We start from the raw sequence: 21,326 nt of genomic DNA on the forward strand, positions 1-21,326 counted from the left end.
GTAGAACACCACCACCGACGGAGCGGCCGGCGAGCCTGCATCCCGTTGCCCAGAGCACCCATTTCTCCCCGACGGCGGCGGTTCTCCGCGGCACCAGCAGCCCGTTCCCTCCGCCTGCCTGAGCGGAGGCATCCAGCCAGCTCCCGCAGCCCCGACGGCGTGCCCCCACTTCTTCCTTTCTTCCTCCCTACCTTTTTCAGCGCTGACATTCTAGTGCATTATTACCGCGGCGGGTGCGGAAGGGCTGCCGGGTTAGAAGAAGGAGACGCGGGAGCGGGAGGAGCGGCGAGCGCCCAGCATCACCCCGGCGCCGCTCACCCCGCCGGGGCTCCGCCGCCGCCCGCTCCCCGCGCGCCGCTCCCCGCGCGCCTCTCCGCGCGCACCCCGCCGCCCTCGCTCCCGCGCGCGGCGGCGGCGCCCAGCGGCACTTGTGCAGCCGAGCGCCCCCTACCTGTGGCCGCGGGCGCCGCGCCGGCCACGGCGGGAGGGAGGGAACGGCCACATGGCGCGGCGGCCCCGGCCCCTGCCTCCACTTCTCAACCAATAGGGTGCCTGCAGTCCTGTGACGGACAGGTATGGAGGCGAGCCGGAAGAAGGGCGAGCGAGGGCTGGCGGTCGAGCGGGGCTAGTTGGGTTCTTCGTAGGGGGCGGCCTCTGCGCCGTGGAGATATGGCCTTGAGCAGAAAGGAAGGTAAGGTGTGGCCGTGCCGGGTTGAGTGGCATCGAGCTTTCAGGGGCGTCTGTGTTGCCGTCAGCGGTCCCGTGCACGGCCCTCCTTAGCAGAAGCGCGTTTCGGGACGGGTGTGCGGTGCTGTTGTGGCTACCCACGGCCGCGCCGCGGAACTCGTGTGACTTTCCCCTCCGCGCCCTGCCCTGCGACTGAGGGCGGTGGGAAGCTGGGTTGGGTTACTGGAGCAGCCCGATAGTGGGCTGCCTGGTGTATCTTTCAGGGTCTCCTCGCTGCAGGTGCCCTGGGGTGAAGCTGGGAAAGAGCTGGGCTGGGGCTTGGGAGAGCGGCGGGTGTAGAGAGGTGAGCCTCTGCGCACGGCCAGCAGCATGGCCCCATAACCTGAGCCCTTCGCGGAGCTCCTGGCCTGTACCCGTCTGTTTCGGAGGCATCGGGGTCGCTTCCCGATGCTGGGTATTCCTGCCTGTGAGTGGGGAGGAAGAGTAAATACAGTTGATGTCTAATCATGTAGTGTTTTAAGGATAATGCCTTTTTTTTTTTTTCCAGTGTGTGTATGCACTGTGCTTAGTTGCTGTTAGTAAATAAATGCACAGCTTGCTTTATTTAAAGTGAGTTGATACGATTCTGAGAAAAACAGTCCTCTATCCAAGTATAACTTAAGTGTATTAGTTTTACCTTCGTATTTTGTAAGATGCAATAGTCAAAGTACAGGAGTTCTTGAAGTGATGTTGCATTCTTAAGAGGAGGTAAGTAGAGCTGAGTGCTTGCCTCCTGTAGTGATTGTGGCTGGCTCTTGAGTTTTCGAACGGTTCCAGCATCCTGAAATTCGAATAATTTCTGTGAGGATAACACGTGTGAGAGTGAGACTGAGCAATGAAGGCTAGTGTTTAAGCTGGCTGTTTGCAGCTGGTGATAGCTTTGGAGGAGCTATAAAAGCATACTAGTATTCTCTGTTTTAGATGCAGCTTCATTTTGAGAATTGGAGAAGGCAGTTGAAGTAACTATTTTGCTTCTAGTTTGACTTACTTTGGGGAAGACCAGCAAATTGCAAGTTGATGTCTTTTGGGAGAGAGTTGAGAGGAGTTATTTCCCTTCTAAATAAATACATGTGTGAAGTTAGAAATCATTCACATTTTCTTCAGCCACTGTAAGGACTGATGGTTTCAGATTCTGAAAAAAAGTGCTGCAAGGATGATGGGATGCCACATGATCAGCCAGGAAGAAATAACAAAATTGGAAGGATTTATAACCTTCTCTGATCAGTCTCTGCAGCTGATGGCATATATGGAAACTTCACTTTCTGTTGCGTAAAACTACATTAAAATAAACCAAGACAGGTATGTCAGAAAAGAGCTGGAAAGGATGATTTAGGTGCATCTTTTAAAGATTGGTTTTGCTCCTGTATGTAGGAGTAAGTTGAAGATGTCAAAGATAGGCTTTTATCTGTGTTACAAGTGAGCACTAAAGCTTTTTATTTTATATTGAACTGGACCATAATACAAAATAAACAAGATAGTTAACAGCTGAAAGACAGTAAACCAGTGGTGAAGATAAGTGAAAGTGCCCTTCAGTTTGCCAGAAAAGTGTTGGGCAGGTGTAAGTGAGAAAGTGCAAGGTTGTTCATGGGCTAGAGGTACTAGAGGTGTCATATAAGTACTTCTGACAGGATTATTATCTTCTCTTAGTTGGATCCATAATTCATATCTGTTAAACATCAGTTGCATGTTTAAAGCTTCAGTCATCACTTTTGAAAGTTTGTGAAGCCCTAAGACAATACCATTGTGTAGGGTTATAGAGTGGTGTTCCAGCTGCTGAAGGGTAGAGGTAAAATCCTGGTGTAGGTATAGTACATGGTATCAACCTTAACTGCTAATGAGAAGTGATAGAAAAGTTAGTGTGCCCTACTTAGGATGATCTAGTGGTGCTAAAGAGGCTTCATATTTGATAAATTAAACTGGAAATCAAATGCAGCAAATTGATGCTCATGGGTAACAACATTACCATAAGGTTTTAAACAGTGAAAGTATGGCAGGGAGGAGTGCTAGCTTTTCTCTGTCTGGTTAGTCAAATGGCTTGGGCTTGGGGCAGAAAGCTTGTATTTGTGGTAGGGATTGAAATGAGATTGCAGCTCCTTACTTGGAGGATTTTGTTCATTTGGGTTTGGATTTTTAAATCAGCTTCATTTTTGTAGAAAAACACACCAATGTTTTGTGTTGGTTTGTTGTTATTTTTTCTTTTTTTCTAAGGACAAATTTGATTCTTACAGATATTATTATTTAAATTTTTGGTTTTTAAACTTGGCATAATTTTTGGAAATAAATTGAGGCTTTTTTCTGGGAAAAAAAATAAACCTCAGTTTGTTTTTTTTTTTAGGATGGTTGTCTTTCATTATTATATAATTATCAGTAAGGGAAATATTAATTGGAAATTAAGTTTGAAGCCTGACACTTCTTTTGTTCTGGGAGTGGTATCTTGCTCCCACCTCCAAGCAATTAGCAATGTATGTTGCTCTCAGTGACCAAAGATTTATTATATGTTACCAGGATCTAAATTTTATTTGGATTGTATTGGAATAAATCCCAAATACATGTTTTTTATGATTAAGTGTAGAAGTTTCACTAGAGCAAATGTACCTTACTCTATCACTAAAACCTTTTGGTTGGGAGCCTTGGGCCATTTTTTTGTTGCTGACTTCAACATTGTGCCTGGATGAGAAATCTAGCCAAGGAGAGAGGCCAGAATGGGAGAAGAGGCAGAAATGACAGATCCATTGGCTTTGTATTTAGAAAGTCTGTGAGGGTAGCCCATGCTCACAGAACTGAGTATGTGCAGCTTGACATAATGTAGTCCTTGGGCTTCTGTGTTTTATGTGGGTGGTTGGATTTTGGAGAGAGGGAAGGGGATTGGATTTGGGTTGATTATTCTTTAGAAATGATACTTTGAAGCAATTCTTGTCTGCTCTGTGGTGAGATAAGATAGCTCACAAGATATTGATAGGAGCATTTAAACAAGATATTTTTAGGACAGGTGTGTGTGTGCGCTTGTGTTAATAGAAGTGGTAAATGGGGGAGGAGGTGATGTGTGCCAGTTTGGTGTGTTGGTTTGGGGTAATGTTATCTTTTTAAACCATTAATGTGTGATGCCTTTCTCTCAACAATAGTTTTGATCTTGTTATCAGTAGATTTCTGGAGCAATCCATAAGAAGTTAGGCTTGTATCATGGTTTAACCCTGCTGGCACTTAAGCCTCACACAGCTGCTTGTTCACTTCCCCCCGGTGGGGTGCAGGAGATAACTGGAAAAGTAAGAAAACAAACATGTTGAGACAGACAATTTAAAAGGTAAAGAAAACACTGTGCATACATGAAAAGCAAACCAAGGAATTCATTCACCACTCCTCACTGGCTGGCAGGCATTCAGCCATCTCTAGGAAAACAGGGCTTCAAAGAATCAACAAGGTTGGAAAAGACCCCCAAGATCAAGTCCAACCTACCACCCAAGACCTCATGACTAACTAAACCATGGCTTCAAGTGCCACGTCCAATCCTTTTTTGAAACCTCCAGGGACGGTGACTCCACCACCTCCCTAGGCAGCACATTCCAATGGCCAATCACTCTTTCTGTGAAGAACTTTCTCCTCACCTCACGCCTGAACCTCCCCTGGCACAGCTTGAGACTCTGTCTTCTTGTTCTGGTGCTGGTTGCCTGGGAGAAGAGACTGACCCCCACCTATCTACAACTACCTGAAAGGAGGTTGTAGACAGCAATATGGTCTCCCCTGAGCCTCCTTTCCTTCAGGCTAAGCAGTCCCAGCTCCCTCAGCCTCTCCTCATAGGGCTTGTGCATGAGACCTCTCACCAGCTCTGTTGTCCATGTCTGGACACGTTCCAGCAAGTCAACATCTTTCCTAAACTGAGGGGCACAGAACTGGACACAGTACTCGAGGTGTGGCCTAACCAGTGCTGAGTACAGGGGAAGAATGACTTCCCTTCTCCTGCTAGCTACACTATTCCTGATGCAGGACAGGATGCCATTGGCCTTCTTGGCCACGTGGGCACACTGCTGGCTCATGTTCAGCTGGCTGTCAACGAGTACCCCCAGGTCCCTTTCTGCATGACTGCTCTCCAGCCACTCTGACCCCAGCCTGTAGCACTGCATGGGGTTGTTGTGACCGAAGTGCAGCACCTGGCACTTGGACTTGTTAAATGCCATCATGTTGGACTCTGCCCATCTGTCCAGCCTGTCAAGGTCCCTCTGGAGAGCCCTCCTACCCTCTAACAGATCAACACCTGCTCCCAACTTGGTGTCATCTGCAAACTTACTAATGGTGGACTCAATCCCCTCATCTATATCATCAGTAAAGATATTGAATAGGATTAGGCCCAGCATTGATCCCTGGGAGACACCACTAGTGACTGGCTGCCAGCTGGATGTGGCACCATTCACCACCACTCTCTGGGCTCGGCCCTCCAGCCAGTTCCTAACCCTGGGCAGAGTGCTGCTGTCCAAGCCACAGGCTGACAGCTTGGCCAGGAGTTTGCTGTAGGGAACAGTGTCAAAGGCCTTGCTGAAGTCCAGGTAGACTACATGCACAGCCTTCTCCACATCTACCAGGCAGGTCACCTGATCGTAGAAGGACATCAGGTTGGTGATACAGGACCTGCCCTTCCTAAATCCATGTTGGCTCATCCCTTGGCCATCCTGCAGGCACTCAATCCTTTCATCCTCAACCTCAAGTTCTGTGGCATCAAGAGATTCCCTAGTATACAGGCCCACCCCTCCTTCTCTTCTTCCTCGCCTGCCTTTCCTAAAAAGCTTGTAACCACCTGTGACCGTTTGAGGCGGTGCCTTTAACAAAGGGACACCATGGCCGAATGTTTTATAAACAAGACAGGTCTAAACTAATTTCATTGGTGGAGAAGCAGAAGCACTGCCTTCAGTTTTGATTTCCCAGTGAGACTTGTCTCACTCAGTTTCAGTTTTGCACTTTCTCCTTCCCACAGCTCACAGCTTCTGGGCTTTTGGCCAGACTGACCTTGGAAAAAGATAAGGCCTCTGCTAACACGTTTGCTCTAACCATATTTCTGCTTTTAATTAACAAATTATTCCTTTTTCTCTCTTTCTAGCCCTCTTTGGGGAAAAAAGGGAGAGAAGGGGGTACAGGGGGAAACCCTTCCTCCAGACGGGGGAAGGGAATCTCATTTCTGTGTTACTTTGTTGTATATTTCTGTGTATATATTGTAAATATTGTAAATTCTGTATATAAACCTGCATTCCCTAAACTGCTTTGTAAATACAGCACACAATCCCTTTGCTAATCCGGCTGTGTTTTTTTTCCTTTCAATTTTCTTTCCCTTCACTTTACGGGGGGAGGGAGAAGGCCTGGCCTTTCCCCTCAACCCTCGACACCACCCAGTGCAGTACTCCAATTATGTGAATCGTCCCACCACGTTTCTGTAATGGCAATCATATCATAGTTTTCCTGGGGAACCAAGACTTCCAGTTCTTCTTGTTTGTTACCCATACTGCGTGCGTTGGTGTACATGCATTTCAGCTGGGCTGCTGATTGCTCATCTAACTCTAGTTTATGTCCCACTCTCTCCTCTCCAGAGACACTGGTTTCATCACCCACCCCCTTCAAACCTAGTTTAAAGCCCTCCCAGTTAGCCCTGCCAACTCTAGTGCTAGAGCCCTCTTGCCCTTTCTAGATAGATTCACCCTATCTAGGTCCAGTAGATCAGGTGCAGTAAAAGTTGCCCCTTGATTAAAGAACCCAAAATTCTGCTGCTGGCACCATCCCTTGAACCATTTGTTGATGCCATGGGTTCTCCTGTTCTTTCAGTGTACACCCCTGCCACTGAGGGAACTGAGCAGAACACCACTTGAGTTCCTGCCCCATCAATCAATTGGGCCTTGAATTCCATTTTGATTGTCCTGGTGCCCTTCTTATCAATCTTATCACTTCCAGCTTGGATTACCAGCAGTGGGTAATAGTCAGAGGGCTGGATTAGCTTTGGTAGTCTCTGGGTGATGTCCCTTACTTGGGCCTCAGGTAGGCAGCAGACTTCCCTGTGAGATGGGTCAGGATGGCATATAGGACCCTCTGTTCCCCTCAGGAGAGAGTCACCAACAACAATTACCCTCCTCTTTTGCTTTATGGCACTAGTCCTGATGGTTGGTGGGGACTGATTTGCTTTAGGCATCCCCTTAGAAGGTTCCTCTTCTACCTTCTCATCTGTGTTGCCCTCAACCTGCAGGGCCTCATACTTATTGTGCAAGGGCAACGGGGGAGGCAAAGAGGGCTGGGATGGATTCCCCATGCTTCTCCTAAAAGGGACCTGTATCCATTACCCCCTGTTTCCGGGGATGCCTCCCTCAACTGGGGAGGTCTGCAAAGCCTGCTCCCATATATTTAACTGCCTTTCACATTCTCTTATAGTCATGAGTCTTGATACTTCATCCTTTAGCTCAGCCACCAGATTGAGAAGATAATTCATTTGGTCACACCTCATACAGGTGTTGTCTCCTTCACCCTCCATTCCAAGTGCCAGGCTTCAGCACTCTCTGCAGCTAGCAGCCTGGACACCTGCATGCTTGTGCACTGGCTCTGTCTGGGTACCTACCATTTTTCTAGTAGCCTTTGGCCAAGTTGTTACCATGGCTCAATCTCTTCAGGGAGGTGAAATTAAGTTTGGGGGGTTTTATTATTTGTTGTTAAATATATATATTCCACCTGACTACTATATTTTGCCCAAGCTACCACAGAGGCTTCTGTGCTCTGTTGGCTGACCCAGCACGTGCCGCTTGCTGCAATCCAGCCAGAAGGCTCTCTTGCCAAATGGTGGTCATGCAGCTTTGCTCTCCTGCATTTAAATTTCCCAGTGCTGACGTCACCCTCTCGAGCAGGCACGTGAGAAGATGACCCTGCCAGTCCTCACTGTCTGCCGAGGTCTTCCCACCCTAAAAAGAAACCAAAATAGAGACCTCTCAGCTCGAGCACACTGGTCCCGGTCCCAAGCAGCTCTCTTGCCAAATGGCTGTCATGTGGTTTTGGTCTGCCTCATCACACATAGCAATGACTTGAGAAGACAAATGCCATCACTCCAAACATAATGCCTTCCTCTTCCTTCCTCCATCTTTATATACTGAGCATGACAGCCTATGCTATGGAATATCCCTTTGGTCAGTTTGGGTCAGCTGTCTTGGCTGTGACCCCTCCTGTCTTCATGCCTACTTATTGGTGGCATGGTGTGAGAAGTAGAAAAAGCCTTGTCTCTGTGTGAGCACTGCTCATCCTGCATTAGCAACACTGATTTCAGCACAAGGCCAAAACGTAGCCTCATAGTAGCTACTTTGAAGAGAATTCACTGTATCCCAGCCAAACCCAGCAGATTATTTCCTGTACTGGTGGTTTCATAAGTTTTCAGTTGTCTTTAGTTTAAAACATTGAACACAGCACTCCAGAAGTTTGCCATTCTCTTAAATGTTGCCTGATGGTTTAAATTAAAACCCTTTTAGGACAAGAAAGAAAAATAGTCATTGAAACTTCCAGTGCTTCATAATGATGGGATATTTGGTATACTATTGATTTTCATTTTATGTGTGTGAGGACAATGGTAGGAATTGCTGGATAATTGTGTTGCAGTCCAATGTTCATGTCACAAGAAAGGATGATATATTTACTTCCTCAAGAAGGTTGTGTAGACATTCAACCATATCTATATATTATGATCTTCTGAATATTCCTTTTAAATAAAACTTAAATGATGCGTAGTCTTGCTGAACTTTTGCCTTTGCTCAGTGATAGTACTCCTGCCAATTTCATGGTTTCTTTTGTAAGTATTAGTCTATTGAGCTTCATTTTAGTTTCCTATGAGCAGAGGGAACAAGCTGGCTCTTTTTAAAATTTCCATGTATTTTTCTCTTCAATAGTCTGAACTCTGAATGACACTTTTTGCTATTTTTAGCTTTTCTTATAGTCCACTTGTGAAGTTGGGATTCCTTAGTAAGAGTGAGCAAAATATCTTCAGATGTTTCAAGTGGGGTTTGTTTAATTGTGCCAGGTAGGATCAAGATAATGGTGTAATATAAGACACGTTTTAAGTACTGTAAAAGATGTTCAGAAAAAGGGACAGTGTGCACAGATCGAAGTAAATGGTCTGTTTCCCAGTACTCTAGCAGGAGTAAACATCTTATAAGGTCTTTGTCTATGAGGCTGGCAGAGGTTCAATAGGCAAAGTGTAAGGTCCTGCACCTAGGTCAGGGCAGTCCTTAATATCAGTGCATTTACTTGCTCGTGCTGAACAGCACAGGCTCTCCTTGTTACTCAGTATCTTGTTGGTTATTGCAAAAACTCTGTGACTGTTCAGGTTTGAGTTCAGCTGGATTGTGCATAGCAGACTTAAGGCTATACAAGGTTTTGGTGAGATCTCTCTAGATTCATATATTAATGTCATTCATTTTCCCATTGCAGATTTAAAAATACTTGGCCCAATAGGGTCTTGAAACACATTGTCATTGTATGTGACCTCCATCACAGCAGTAGTTCAGTCACTCATGACTGATTAAACACATCTGTAATTATCTCCAGTTTAGCAATCTCTACTTAGGAATGCTTCCTTGTCCTGTTAAGTATTAGGCATCCCCCACCACCATGGGGAAAAAGTCCATAAGTTTTCATTTTTCTTTTGAATCTTTATGACTTTACTAACAGAGGCAGTGTCAGTGTAGCCTGGTCTGCCCCTACAGCAAGAGTGAACGCTATAAACCTTTAGAATTTGGGCCAGGTATTTCTGTTAATATTCTGTTAGTATTGATGCTGCACAGCAGTGCAGTACCTTGTTTTGGCAATATGCCGGGCACTAACATTGTGATGTTTCCTTTGTGTAATCTTGAGCTGTGTTCAATTTATTCCACATAACTGTTGTGGCATATACAACTGTTTCTGCTCTCTCTGATATGTGTACATGTGGTTTGATGTCTGGTAGATTCAGAACACAGTCACCTTTAGTTAATGCTTGTAAAAATTCTAATGCTTCTCCCACCTTCACGCACTTGTCTTGTTTTCAGTGTTACACAACTCACAGCATGAATCTGTCCATTGTTGTATTAAAGTCCTGTCACATTCCTGGAGGCGAATGATCACACAGAATGTGACAAGCACTACTTCAGTTTTATTTGTGCTTCTCTTTGGAGATACCAACAATGGAAATGTTTTTCCACGCACCACTCAGAAGTAAAATGGTAACCAAGTCTGCTATGACAACACAACTGCAAAATGTGGTGGTCCTTGGGCCAGAGTTACCTAACCTTGAGGCCTTGAGCTTTCTCCAGTTGTGGGTGTAACCAGGTGTTCAGAGCCCTGTTTTCCTTCAGTAACATATAGCTTCATGTTGCAGAGTACATTCCCTATCAAGCTCAAAAAGTATCTTTAGTCTTCAATACATTGGGAGCAATGAGCCATCAATTATACCTCAGAAAAACAGAGCCATGATAGGCTGCTGTGGTAGTTTTTAAAGACATACCATGGGCTGGGTCTTAATGTATTGAGTCTTGCCTGGTCTATGCCCTATAAAACTTTTTGGATTACTACCTGCTGTCCCAGATTTTGTAGGGACATGAGGATAATTTAAGGCAATGCAGTGCTAATGCTAACTGTTGCTTTCAGCTGCATCCACATCATTGCCATTCCTGGTCTCTAAACTATTTGACTTTCCTGTCCCAGTTTCTCATCTGTTAGTTCCAGAGACTGCTTTGTTCTAAGAGTAGAGATATTTACAAAAGTCTGTGCAACAAGGCTTCCCTTTTTACCCAGTGATTGGCTTCTTATTGCTGTTCACATTTCTTTCCTGTTCTAACAGAGGGTCAGTTCCAGAGATAATTCTCCTTAAATTATTCTTTCTCTTCCCAAATGAAACACCAGATTTTGTAATATATGAATACAACTTTCAAGAATGTCCTCAAAAACATACTCAGTAGAATATATTAAATTAACTCATTTGTACCTCATGCATTAATGCTGTTTGTAAATGTGGCAATTTTTATTGGTTGTGACTCCAAACAGTGTATCCCTCATCTTTTCTTGAGGTCTCTGTAAAATCCCTTTTAAAAATTGTGTATGCTTGTTTAGAAACATCAGTCTGTTACAAAAAGCGTTGCCAGACTGATCTCTTGAAAGATTGTAGGAATCTGTAGAGATTCTCCATTAATTACATTGTCTGAAGAACACCAACAAATAGCTATATGTACTTGGATATGCTACAGGTGTGGTGAGAGCAACTCTTGCTCAATTTTGGAATTCTGATAGGTTAGCTATGTCACTGGTAGTAGATGTTTAAGCTTGAATTTTCTTTATTGCTAATCTCCTGTTAAGAGGTGGGGTTTTTTGAGGATTTGACCAGTTCTTTCCAGGTGGTCTGGTCTCTGATGCTGCATAGTGACAAAAACACCAGGTTAAAGAAGTGTTTTCAGTAGGGGAGAAAAGATGCTCAGGCAAGACCCAACTTCCTGTGGTTAAGCTGGTGCTCATGGATATCACAGGAGTTTTTTGTTTCTTGGTAATTGTAACCTTGAAGAAAGCTCATACTCTGCCATCTGAAAAATAATTTTTTGGTAGCTCAGACTCTTTAATTGCAAAGCAGAGTCTAGCTTTGGAACATGTAAAACTGCTGAGTATGGCAGAATGAATATTCCACAGAGCCTGATTTCATTGTCCGTTGATACACAAGACAGAGTTGTTCCATAAGTGTTGGGCTGCGGGTGGACTTCTGGGATTCCAAATAGTTTTTTCAGGTGCTCTCTAGTGATACCATCACCTTCATTCTCCTGAGGAAGGTGTCCCGCTGGGATACATTTTTTCCTGATGGCTTCAGAAGGCTCAGAACATATCAGGTTCCAAACAAGGACTTTCCCATTCCTAGGTGTCATTGATGCTTATTTCCATTCCATTGTGGTTATTGAAATTTACAGGTGGTCTGAAGAGATGATTTTGCAGTGCTGAGATGCACTGGCAAAGGTGTGGAAGCTTTGCAGGCAGCAAAGAATTGCCCTGCTCTGCACTCAACTACTGCTTCCTGTATCTGCTGAAAACGCCAGTATGTAAGACTGGATGCTGCTTTGGTGTTGGCAGCTAAACCACATCTATGCTCAAGTAAATCTAGCATTGCTGCTGATCTAGATATTTCTTTCTAAGCAAGAGATTTCTGTGAAAGAACACTTCCCTCAGTATTCATACCCTCCAAATGTGAGCGCTGTTTCAGCTTGCTTTCTGCTGTTTCAGCTTGCTTTCTGCTGTTTCAGCTTGCTTTCTGCTGTTTCAGCTTGCTTTCTGCTGTTTCAGCTTGCTTTCTGCTGTTTCAGCTTGCTTTCTGCTGTTTCAGCTTGCTTTCTGCTGTTTCAGCTTGCTTTCTGCTGTTTCAGCTTGCTTTCTGCTGTTTCAGCTTGCTTTCTGCTGTTTCAGCTTGCTTTCTGCTGTTTCAGCTTGCTTTCTGCTGTTTCAGCTTGCTTTCTGCTGTTTCAGCTTGCTTTCTGCTGTTTCAGCTTGCTTTCTGCTGTTTCAGCTTGCTTTCTGCTGTTTCAGCTTGCTTTCTGCTGTTTCAGCTTGCTTTCTGCTGTTTCAGCTTGCTTTCTGCTGTTTCAGCTTGCTTTCTGCTGTTTCAGCTTGCTTTCTGCTGTTTCAGCTTGCTTTCTGCTGTTTCAGCTTGCTTTCTGCTGTTTCAGCTTGCTTTCTGCTGTTTCAGCTTGCTTTCTGCTGTTTCAGCTTGCTTTCTGCTGTTTCAGCTTGCTTTCTGCTGTTTCAGCTTGCTTTCTGCTGTTTCAGCTTGCTTTCTGCTGTTTCAGCTTGCTTTCTGCTGTTTCAGCTTGCTTTCTGCTGTTTCAGCTTGCTTTCTGCTGTTTCAGCTTGCTTTCTGCTGTTTCAGCTTGCTTTCTGCTGTTTCAGCTTGCTTTCTGCTGTTTCAGCTTGCTTTCTGCTGTTTCAGCTTGCTTTCTGCTGTTTCAGCTTGCTTTCTGCTGTTTCAGCTTGCTTTCTGCTGTTTCAGCTTGCTTTCTGCTGTTTCAGCTTGCTTTCTGCTGTTTCAGCTTGCTTTCTGCTGTTTCAGCTTGCTTTCTGCTGTTTCAGCTTGCTTTCTGCTGTTTCAGCTTGCTTTCTGCTGTTTCAGCTTGCTTTCTGCTGTTTCAGCTTGCTTTCTGCTGTTTCAGCTTGCTTTCTGCTGTTTCAGCTTGCTTTCTGCTGTTTCAGCTTGCTTTCTGCTGTTTCAGCTTGCTTTCTGCTGTTTCAGCTTGCTTTCTGCTGTTTCAGCTTGCTTTCTGCTGTTTCAGCTTGCTTTCTGCTGTTTCAGCTTGCTTTCTGCTGTTTCAGCTTGCTTTCTGCTGTTTCAGCTTGCTTTCTGCTGTTTCAGCTTGCTTTCTGCTGTTTCAGCTTGCTTTCTGCTGTTTCAGCTTGCTTTCTGCTGTTTCAGCTTGCTTTCTGCTGTTTCAGCTTGCTTTCTGCTGTTTCAGCTTGCTTTCTGCTGTTTCAGCTTGCTTTCTGCTGTTTCAGCTTGCTTTCTGCTGTTTCAGCTTGCTTTCTGCTGTTTCAGCTTGCTTTCTGCTGTTTCAGCTTGCTTTCTGCTGTTTCAGCTTGCTTTCTGCTGTTTCAGCTTGCTTTCTGCTGTTTCAGCTTGCTTTCTGCTGTTTCAGCTTGCTTTCTGCTGTTTCAGCTTGCTTTCTGCTGTTTCAGCTTGCTTTCTGCTGTTTCAGCTTGCTTTCTGCTGTTTCAGCTTGCTTTCTGCTGTTTCAGCTTGCTTTCTGCTGTTTCAGCTTGCTTTCTGCTGTTTCAGCTTGCTTTCTGCTGTTTCAGCTTGCTTTCTGCTGTTTCAGCTTGCTTTCTGCTGTTTCAGCTTGCTTTCTGCTGTTTCAGCTTGCTTTCTGCTGTTTCAGCTTGCTTTCTGCTGTTTCAGCTTGCTTTCTGCTGTTTCAGCTTGCTTTCTGCTGTTTCAGCTTGCTTTCTGCTGTTTCAGCTTGCTTTCTGCTGTTTCAGCTTGCTTTCTGCTGTTTCAGCTTGCTTTCTGCTGTTTCAGCTTGCTTTCTGCTGTTTCAGCTTGCTTTCTGCTGTTTCAGCTTGCTTTCTGCTGTTTCAGCTTGCTTTCTGCTGTTTCAGCTTGCTTTCTGCTGTTTCAGCTTGCTTTCTGCTGTTTCAGCTTGCTTTCTGCTGTTTCAGCTTGCTTTCTGCTGTTTCAGCTTGCTTTCTGCTGTTTCAGCTTGCTTTCTGCTGTTTCAGCTTGCTTTCTGCTGTTTCAGCTTGCTTTCTGCTGTTTCAGCTTGCTTTCTGCTGTTTCAGCTTGCTTTCTGCTGTTTCAGCTTGCTTTCTGCTGTTTCAGCTTGCTTTCTGCTGTTTCAGCTTGCTTTCTGCTGTTTCAGCTTGCTTTCTGCTGTTTCAGCTTGCTTTCTGCTGTTTCAGCTTGCTTTCTGCTGTTTCAGCTTGCTTTCTGCTGTTTCAGCTTGCTTTCTGCTGTTTCAGCTTGCTTTCTGCTGTTTCAGCTTGCTTTCTGCTGTTTCAGCTTGCTTTCTGCTGTTTCAGCTTGCTTTCTGCTGTTTCAGCTTGCTTTCTGCTGTTTCAGCTTGCTTTCTGCTGTTTCAGCTTGCTTTCTGCTGTTTCAGCTTGCTTTCTGCTGTTTCAGCTTGCTTTCTGCTGTTTCAGCTTGCTTTCTGCTGTTTCAGCTTGCTTTCTGCTGTTTCAGCTTGCTTTCTGCTGTTTCAGCTTGCTTTCTGCTGTTTCAGCTTGCTTTCTGCTGTTTCAGCTTGCTTTCTGCTGTTTCAGCTTGCTTTCTGCTGTTTCAGCTTGCTTTCTGCTGTTTCAGCTTGCTTTCTGCTGTTTCAGCTTGCTTTCTGCTGTTTCAGCTTGCTTTCTGCTGTTTCAGCTTGCTTTCTGCTGTTTCAGCTTGCTTTCTGCTGTTTCAGCTTGCTTTCTGCTGTTTCAGCTTGCTTTCTGCTGTTTCAGCTTGCTTTCTGCTGTTTCAGCTTGCTTTCTGAAGCATGGAGCCCCACGTGAATGAGAAGGAATGAATGTGTCAAAGCTGATCTCGTTGCTGTCTGAAGCACTGCTGATGTGTGCACGTATATAGTTCCTGTACTTTAAAAAAGGAAATTAAAGAGTAATTGGGTTTTTTGTTTTGGTGGGTTTTGTGTTTTGGTTTTGTGGTTGTTTTGTTTTTTTGTGGGGGGAAGGTGAGGGGGTGAGAGTAGCCAAACAAATTACTAGAGAAATCAGATTTCCAGATGGGGAATATAACATCTGCTGTAACTATGAGGGGGATGGCTCTCAGTACATTTGAAGAAAATGTATTTCCATATGTAGAATCATTTGCTTTGGAAGAAAAGCGTCCTCAGTGCAAGTAGTTTACGTAGAATACAGAATTAACCAGGTTGGAAAAGACCTTTGAGATCATTGAGTCCAACCTGTCACCCAACACCATCTAATCAACTAAACCATGGCACTAAGTGCCTCATCCAGTCTTTTTTTAAACACCTCCAGTGATGGTGATTCCACCACCTCCCTGGGCAGTCCATTCCAAGGGCCAATCACTCTTTCTGTGAAGAATTTCTTCATAACCGCTCCTGTGGTGTGATGTATTTTGGCTTTTTGGAGAAAACAGTGTTGATAACATACCAATGTCTTGGTTATTGCTGAGCAGTGCTTGCATTTTTCAGCTTCCTGTACCAGCCCACCAAGCAAGTGCTTAAGCTAGGGATATTAAGAAGTTGGGAGGGGACACAGCTAAGACAGCTGTCCCCAACTGAGCAAAGGGATGTTTTGTACCATATGACATTGTGCTCAGCAATAAAGGCTGAGGGAAGAAGGTGGAAAGGGTGTGTGTGGAGGGGTGTGTTTGAAGTGCTGGCATTCATCTTTCCATGTCACCTTTATGTACTAAAGGACAACTGCTTTCCTGGAGACAACTGATTGCTTGTCAATGAGAAGCAGTTAATTAGTTTCGTATTTTGCTTTGCATGTTGGCATGGCTTTTGCTTTACTTATAAAATTGTCTTTATCTCTACCAACAAGTTTTCTCAATTCTACTTTTCCAGTTATCTTTCTGATCATACACAGAGGGGAATGAGCAAGTGGCTGTGTGGGACATAGCTGCCTACCAGGAATAAACCATGACATTTTGTAACAACTCTACTGGAGTTCATTAAAATGCTGCTACTAACACTGTAATACTCGGGGAAAGACTCCAGATAAATTTCTTGGTAACTTGCTTTATAGTCAGAGATCTGCAAAGGGCAGTCAACTTTGTCTTATTACACTGCTTGTTTCTGTCTACTTTCTCTAGTTGTCTTCCAATGAGAGTAATTGGGGATTTTATCTTTTAGCTGTAGAATATCCTGGCAAAGGAAGCTTAAGAAAAGAAAACACACTTACTGATGTCTGTCTTTCTGGGAACAGTCTCAACCCCTAACTTGCAAAATGAATACTGCATACTAGATGGAGACATTGCTGGTGTTTTGTCACAGGTGTTTTCATGTCACGGAGTGATGGATAAGTGTAGAGAAAATAAAATTTAGCCTTTATAATCGAAACTTTTTGCATGAATACCTCTTCAGTCTTACATCTTGTCATAGGCCTTTCATAAGGTCACTGATTATTCAAAAGATTGAGCATAAGCAAAGAGTAAGGAATCATATAAAAGTCCAGAAAATGTCTTAAAATACATTCTCCTCTATAGATAGTCATTAACATGACAGTTGAAGCATATTGCCAAGGCATATGTGGCCATAAATTTTATTGTTGAAGGATTTCCAAGCTCAATCAAGGCATTTTTTGGTTTTTCAGTTGTGAAGGAAGTAATTTATTAAAGAGTTATGTGATGATAGTATATTCTTCTGTTAAGCTATAGTAGGGGTCATTCTTCTTATAACAGTGTAAGTCCATTCCTTTTGGCAGAATTATTTTGTTAGGAATCTGCACCAATTTGCTTGTTTTATGTCTGTACACTATATTAAATTTAAAATTGGAGTTTAGATAACATGCTTTTCTCCAAATCTTCTTCCCTCACCCCACACTATCTGCTTGACCAGGTAGAATTTATGAAACTGGGGGTGTTGTTTTGCGGTAGATAAACCCTTTCTTAGTATTACGTTATATTTTAATATGAATAGATGATTTGCATATATTTCTTTTCTTTAATCAAATGATGCTTCCATTTGAGAAACTAGTAGCAGATTACTAGTGTCATCAGAAAGGGGCCCATAAGAGGAAGAGGCGTGGAAGAATATTGCTAATTCTGTAGAAATAATTGGGTTACCATGTGTTTCTGCTGCTGTCTACTTCTATTTTTTTTTCTGTGTGATTAAATAGTTACAGCTTGCTGATTATTATTTTTTTGAGTGTATCAATTGCAGTGCCTCTGTGCCAGAAGAGACCTGCCTTTTGAGCAGTCTTGTAACACTGGTGTAGAAAGATACTTTTTTAAAAAAATGTTTGGTCTCTAATGTACTGATTTAATTTATTGCCAAAATGTAGTTAAAGAGAAGACTTTAAAAGGAACCTTGGTAGTGAACTCAAGGATTTTAAAGGTGCTTTTCTGACTTAAGTTTAGGACTTCATTATTTTTTCTTCAATTATATTTAAGAATTTTATGTACTTTTGGCTTTACCTGTGAGGGACAGGGACTGCTGAAGACAGACTTGCATGGAATAAGAGGGACACTATTTTGTATCATCAGTTGTTGACTTTTTAAAAATCTTAAAATACCTTTAAAACACTGCATTTTTTTCGAAGAAAGTTTTCTTGCCCCACAGTGTTCATAGAGAGAGTACTGAAATGACTCTATGCTGAAACTTCACCATCTTCTCTTGTTCATATGTCAAGTAGAGAAGAGGAGGCAGTTCTCAGGAATCTGAGCTCAACATCCAATGAACAGTGTTTGGCTAATGTTCAGACTGCAGCAGATGCAAGCACTTCAACTGATAGACCCTGTGAGTCATTTCAAGGTGAGACTGCATAGTTGTTTTTCTGAAAATGTGGTTTTAAATGTAGTTACTTTGCTTGAGAGCAGTATTGTATCTACTTCTTTTCATCTGTTGGTACCAACAGAGAAAATTGAAGACAAGTGCTAGTGGTACTCAGGCATTGACCTTTAATGTCTTAAGTCCTGTGAAAGCCAAGAAGTAATCTTGCTGTATATGTATGAGCTCAGTGTTTATCAGTAACTAATAGGAAACTGGTCTAAGCTCTGTCTTTGGTTTAATGTCTGTTGAACAGTGAGGAAAATTACTTATAGCAGTAGAACTCTACTCAGCTATCAGAGTTACACCCAAAGAACAGTGGGAATTAATGATCCAGCAGTTCTCTTTCCCTCTTATTGCAACGGAAACCTCCTGGGTGTTGTAAAGCCATCAGAGGGCAAATATCAGTTCAGACACTTAGTACCCTGCTGAAGAACAATTTTTTTGTGTTTGTTTATGCAATGACTTAAAAATTTTGATGTGTAAGTAAGGGTGTTTTCTAAAGGGGTTGCAAAATGTGGGTACTATGTCAAAAGATGGAGTTGCAAAATTGGATAGCTGTGGTATTACTTGTGGATGAAAGGCTCAGTACATAAATATAGAGGTGTGTATTGCTTTGCATTGTAGCTCACCTAAAACCAAATTTTCCTTAAATGAAAGAGATTGTTAAACTCACTTGACATAAAAAGCATGTTTCCTGAGAGTATAAAAGCTTTTTCTAGGGAAAGTGTTCAGCTAGAGCTGTTACTCACAAATAAGAACAGGTGGTGCATGTAATGTGGGAGAGGAGGCTCAAGTCCTGAAAAAAGTTAGAAAAATGAGTAGTAAGATTAGAACTCTGTACCTACAGAGCACAAGAATTTTGACATGCAGAAAAACAAGCAAGTGTGGCAGGAGCTCAGATGTGTCAAGGAGGAGCAAGAGAAAAGTGAGGGAAAGCTAACTAGGAGAAGGAAGTCACCAGAGCTGTCATATCACTGTGGAAGCAGGCCCACAGTACCTGAAAAATGAGCAGGGCATGTCTGGTAACAGCTGACAACACAGTGGCACTGGGCAGGTCAATAGTGACAAGGCGGGTCTGAGGTCAAGGCAGTAGGTGAAATCTGTGAGCCAGGGTGTGCATCAGCTGGGCTATGTGCCCAGACATATACATGTCTGTAGTCTAGCTTGGGCTGGGAGCTGCTTAAAAACCTCCTCTTAAGAGCAACTCCTTAATGATGCAAGGGGAGCCTCTATTGAGCTGGCTTCTTTAAAGTTTTTCATAAGCACCTCTTTCTTCACAACAGTCTGGATCAACAGCTGGGTGCAGCTTAGCTCCTAGGAAGTAGCTCTGACCACATACAGCACAAAGGAAACATGGTGGAGGTGAAGGCAGATACTAGCTACTGAAGAGAAATACAGAGATGTTGTCTGAATATGCTGGCGAGAAGTTAAAAAGGCCAAAGAGCAGCTGGAGTTGAAACTCTTGAGAGATATGGGATGAAACAGGAAGGGTGGGGATGACAACTGAAAGATTAAAGTAAATGTGGGCCCACTGGTCAGTGGGCAAGGGGCTAGTGATAGACAAGGAAAAGGCAGAGCATGCCTAGTACCTTTTTTGCTTGTTCATACTGGTAAGATTGGTTCTTAGGCCTGACCAACAGGCCCCTGAGCCTAATGATAAAGTCTGTGGAAGAGTGAAGCATTGCCCACAGTAGATGATGATAGCTGGGGAGTCGTTAAGCCAGTTGTGTAATTGCATGTCAGTGGGACAAGTTGATGTGCATCCTGGGATGCTGGCTGATGTCATTGTGAGACTGGTCTCTATCCTCTTTGAGAAGTCACTGCAGTTGGGAGGTTCCTTGGTGACTGGGCATCAAATGTGTTTTCAAGAAGGAGAGTCTGGAACACTGTGGGTAAATCTTTCTGGAAACTCTTTCCAAGCATGTGAAGAACAAAAAGGGAATTGGGAATGCTAGGTCTTAATTTACCAAAGGCAAGTTGTGCAATCCAGTTGCCTTCTATGATGACACAACTGGATTGTGGACTCTTTGGTAAAAGGTAGTGACAAAGTCAAGTGAGCCCAGTGGAGGGTGCTGTGGTGGCCTAATGGGATGGAGATTGGAGTCAATACAGCTGACCAATATGATTGAGTATTGTTTCTTTATTGTCCCAGTATTGCAGGCCTATGGTGCGAGTATAGCACAGTAAAGTAAAGCATAGAAGAAGAAGAGAAAGGAAAGGCAGAAGTGCGTAGCAAGGGAACTTCTACAACTTATATAAACTCGGAGTGCCTTGTTGGCATGGCTTCATTGGTTCCCTATGAGTGACCACACATCGCACTATTATATATTATTGGTACAACTACTAACAACACACGAGGTTTGTTGATGCAAGTGCACGTCCTGTTGTCCCAAGGTAACTTTCTGTATTTATAGCTACCAGTGCCCTGTTTTAGTTACATGCTGCAGGCACAGCACTGTTTTGCTAAACTGCTAGCTGGCTCTGCACTTATGCTGAGCATGGCCTAACACCATGTCAGGCTCTAGGCCTACACTGCCAGATTGCTCACACTGCTCGTCGCTGGCATTGCCACAGTGGCCAGATGACTATGTAAGAGGAGTGACAGAGCTGAGTTTGTTCAGTCATAAAAGGAAGCTAAGAGGAAATCTTATTACTTCCAACTACCAAATGCAAAGAAGTAGTATAACAAAGACTGAGCTGTGCACTTTTTGGAGGTGCTTAGCAGTAGAGAAGGGACAACAAAGAATTTGTGGCAAAAGTAATTTCAACTGGATTAGGGAGGGAATTTTACCTTGGGGGTGATTGACCATTGACAATAGGCTGCTCAAAGAGTTCTGATATCTGTATCCTTGAGGGACCTGAAAACTAAACAACCTACTAGAAAACTTCATCTAATTGGGTCAAATTTTTAATGGGGTTTGAGCTAATGACTTCCAAAAATCCTTTCCAACATATAGCAGTCTAGAAATCTGTGTCATTGGGGGAGTAGTGGTGGTGTTTTGTTTTGTTTTGTATGGGTTTTTTGGGGGGTTTGGTTTGGTTTGGTTTTAAAAGCACAGAAGATTGGACATTTCAACTACTTGTGGTTCTGTTTGTTTGATACCCATTTTGTTGTTCTAGATCAGTGCTTTTAATGCTGGATTTTATCTAGTCAGTACTGACTAGACACATTTTCAAAAGGCTGATAAAGCATTACGCTTATTCTATAAAATGATAGCACTGAGAGCTAACTGTCCTTTTGAAATAGGAAACAAGCTATTTTCTGGATTTCCAATGAAAGCATGGTAAATCGTCATGACTATGGAGTTATTTCTTAAGCTAAAAATGCTTTCATTTGTAGTGAACCTATACCATTCCTTATAAATTAGGACCTGGCCAAATGAAGTTGGAGGTAAAGAGGAGAATTTAGTTGACCCGGTGATGTGTAACTGCTGATGGTTTACACCTGGTTCCTAATACAATGTTCTTCAGTTCAACGAACCGAACACTTTTGATAGAGAATCCTAATACAAGTTCTTATCTGTAGAGCTCATGGGAAAGAGAGCATGGAGCAAAAAGAACAGCTCTTTTATTTAGAGTTTTTGCAACAAAGCAACAAGGCTGTTCTTGAAATTAACAGCACACTGTTAATTTTCTGTTGGAGGCAAG

General features: G+C 43.4%; 2 protein-coding genes and 1 long non-coding RNA gene across 3 annotated transcripts in view; 2 read left to right on the forward strand and 1 right to left on the reverse strand.

Annotated features, from left to right (window-relative positions):
• Positions 1–270, reverse strand: part of DLGAP2 (DLG associated protein 2) — an 818,859-nt gene extending 818,589 nt beyond the window's left edge. Inside the window, exon 1 of the mRNA XM_068161340.1 lies at positions 192–270. Coding sequence (XP_068017441.1) covers positions 192–209 — 18 coding nt within the window. The 5' untranslated portion in view covers positions 210–270. The remainder of the gene's footprint in view (positions 1–191) is intronic.
• Positions 271–576: 306 nt separating this feature from the next.
• The window catches only part of ERICH1 (glutamate rich 1), a 173,779-nt gene continuing 153,029 nt past the window's right edge, over positions 577–21,326 (forward strand). Inside the window, exon 1 of the mRNA XM_068161349.1 lies at positions 577–691. Within this exon, the coding sequence (XP_068017450.1) occupies positions 670–691 (22 nt within the window). The 5' untranslated portion in view covers positions 577–669. The remainder of the gene's footprint in view (positions 692–21,326) is intronic.
• LOC137452693 (uncharacterized) overlaps positions 17,946–21,326 on the forward strand; it is a 36,058-nt gene continuing 32,677 nt past the window's right edge. Inside the window, exon 1 of the long non-coding RNA XR_010990142.1 lies at positions 17,946–20,072. This is a non-coding gene — a long non-coding RNA (uncharacterized lncRNA). The remainder of the gene's footprint in view (positions 20,073–21,326) is intronic.

Source organism: Melanerpes formicivorus, unplaced genomic scaffold (genome assembly GCF_026170545.1).
Source record: "Melanerpes formicivorus ecotype bairdi unplaced genomic scaffold, bMelFor1.0.p_v2 SCAF_57, whole genome shotgun sequence".
Classification (NCBI taxonomy): Eukaryota; Metazoa; Chordata; class Aves; order Piciformes; family Picidae; genus Melanerpes; species Melanerpes formicivorus.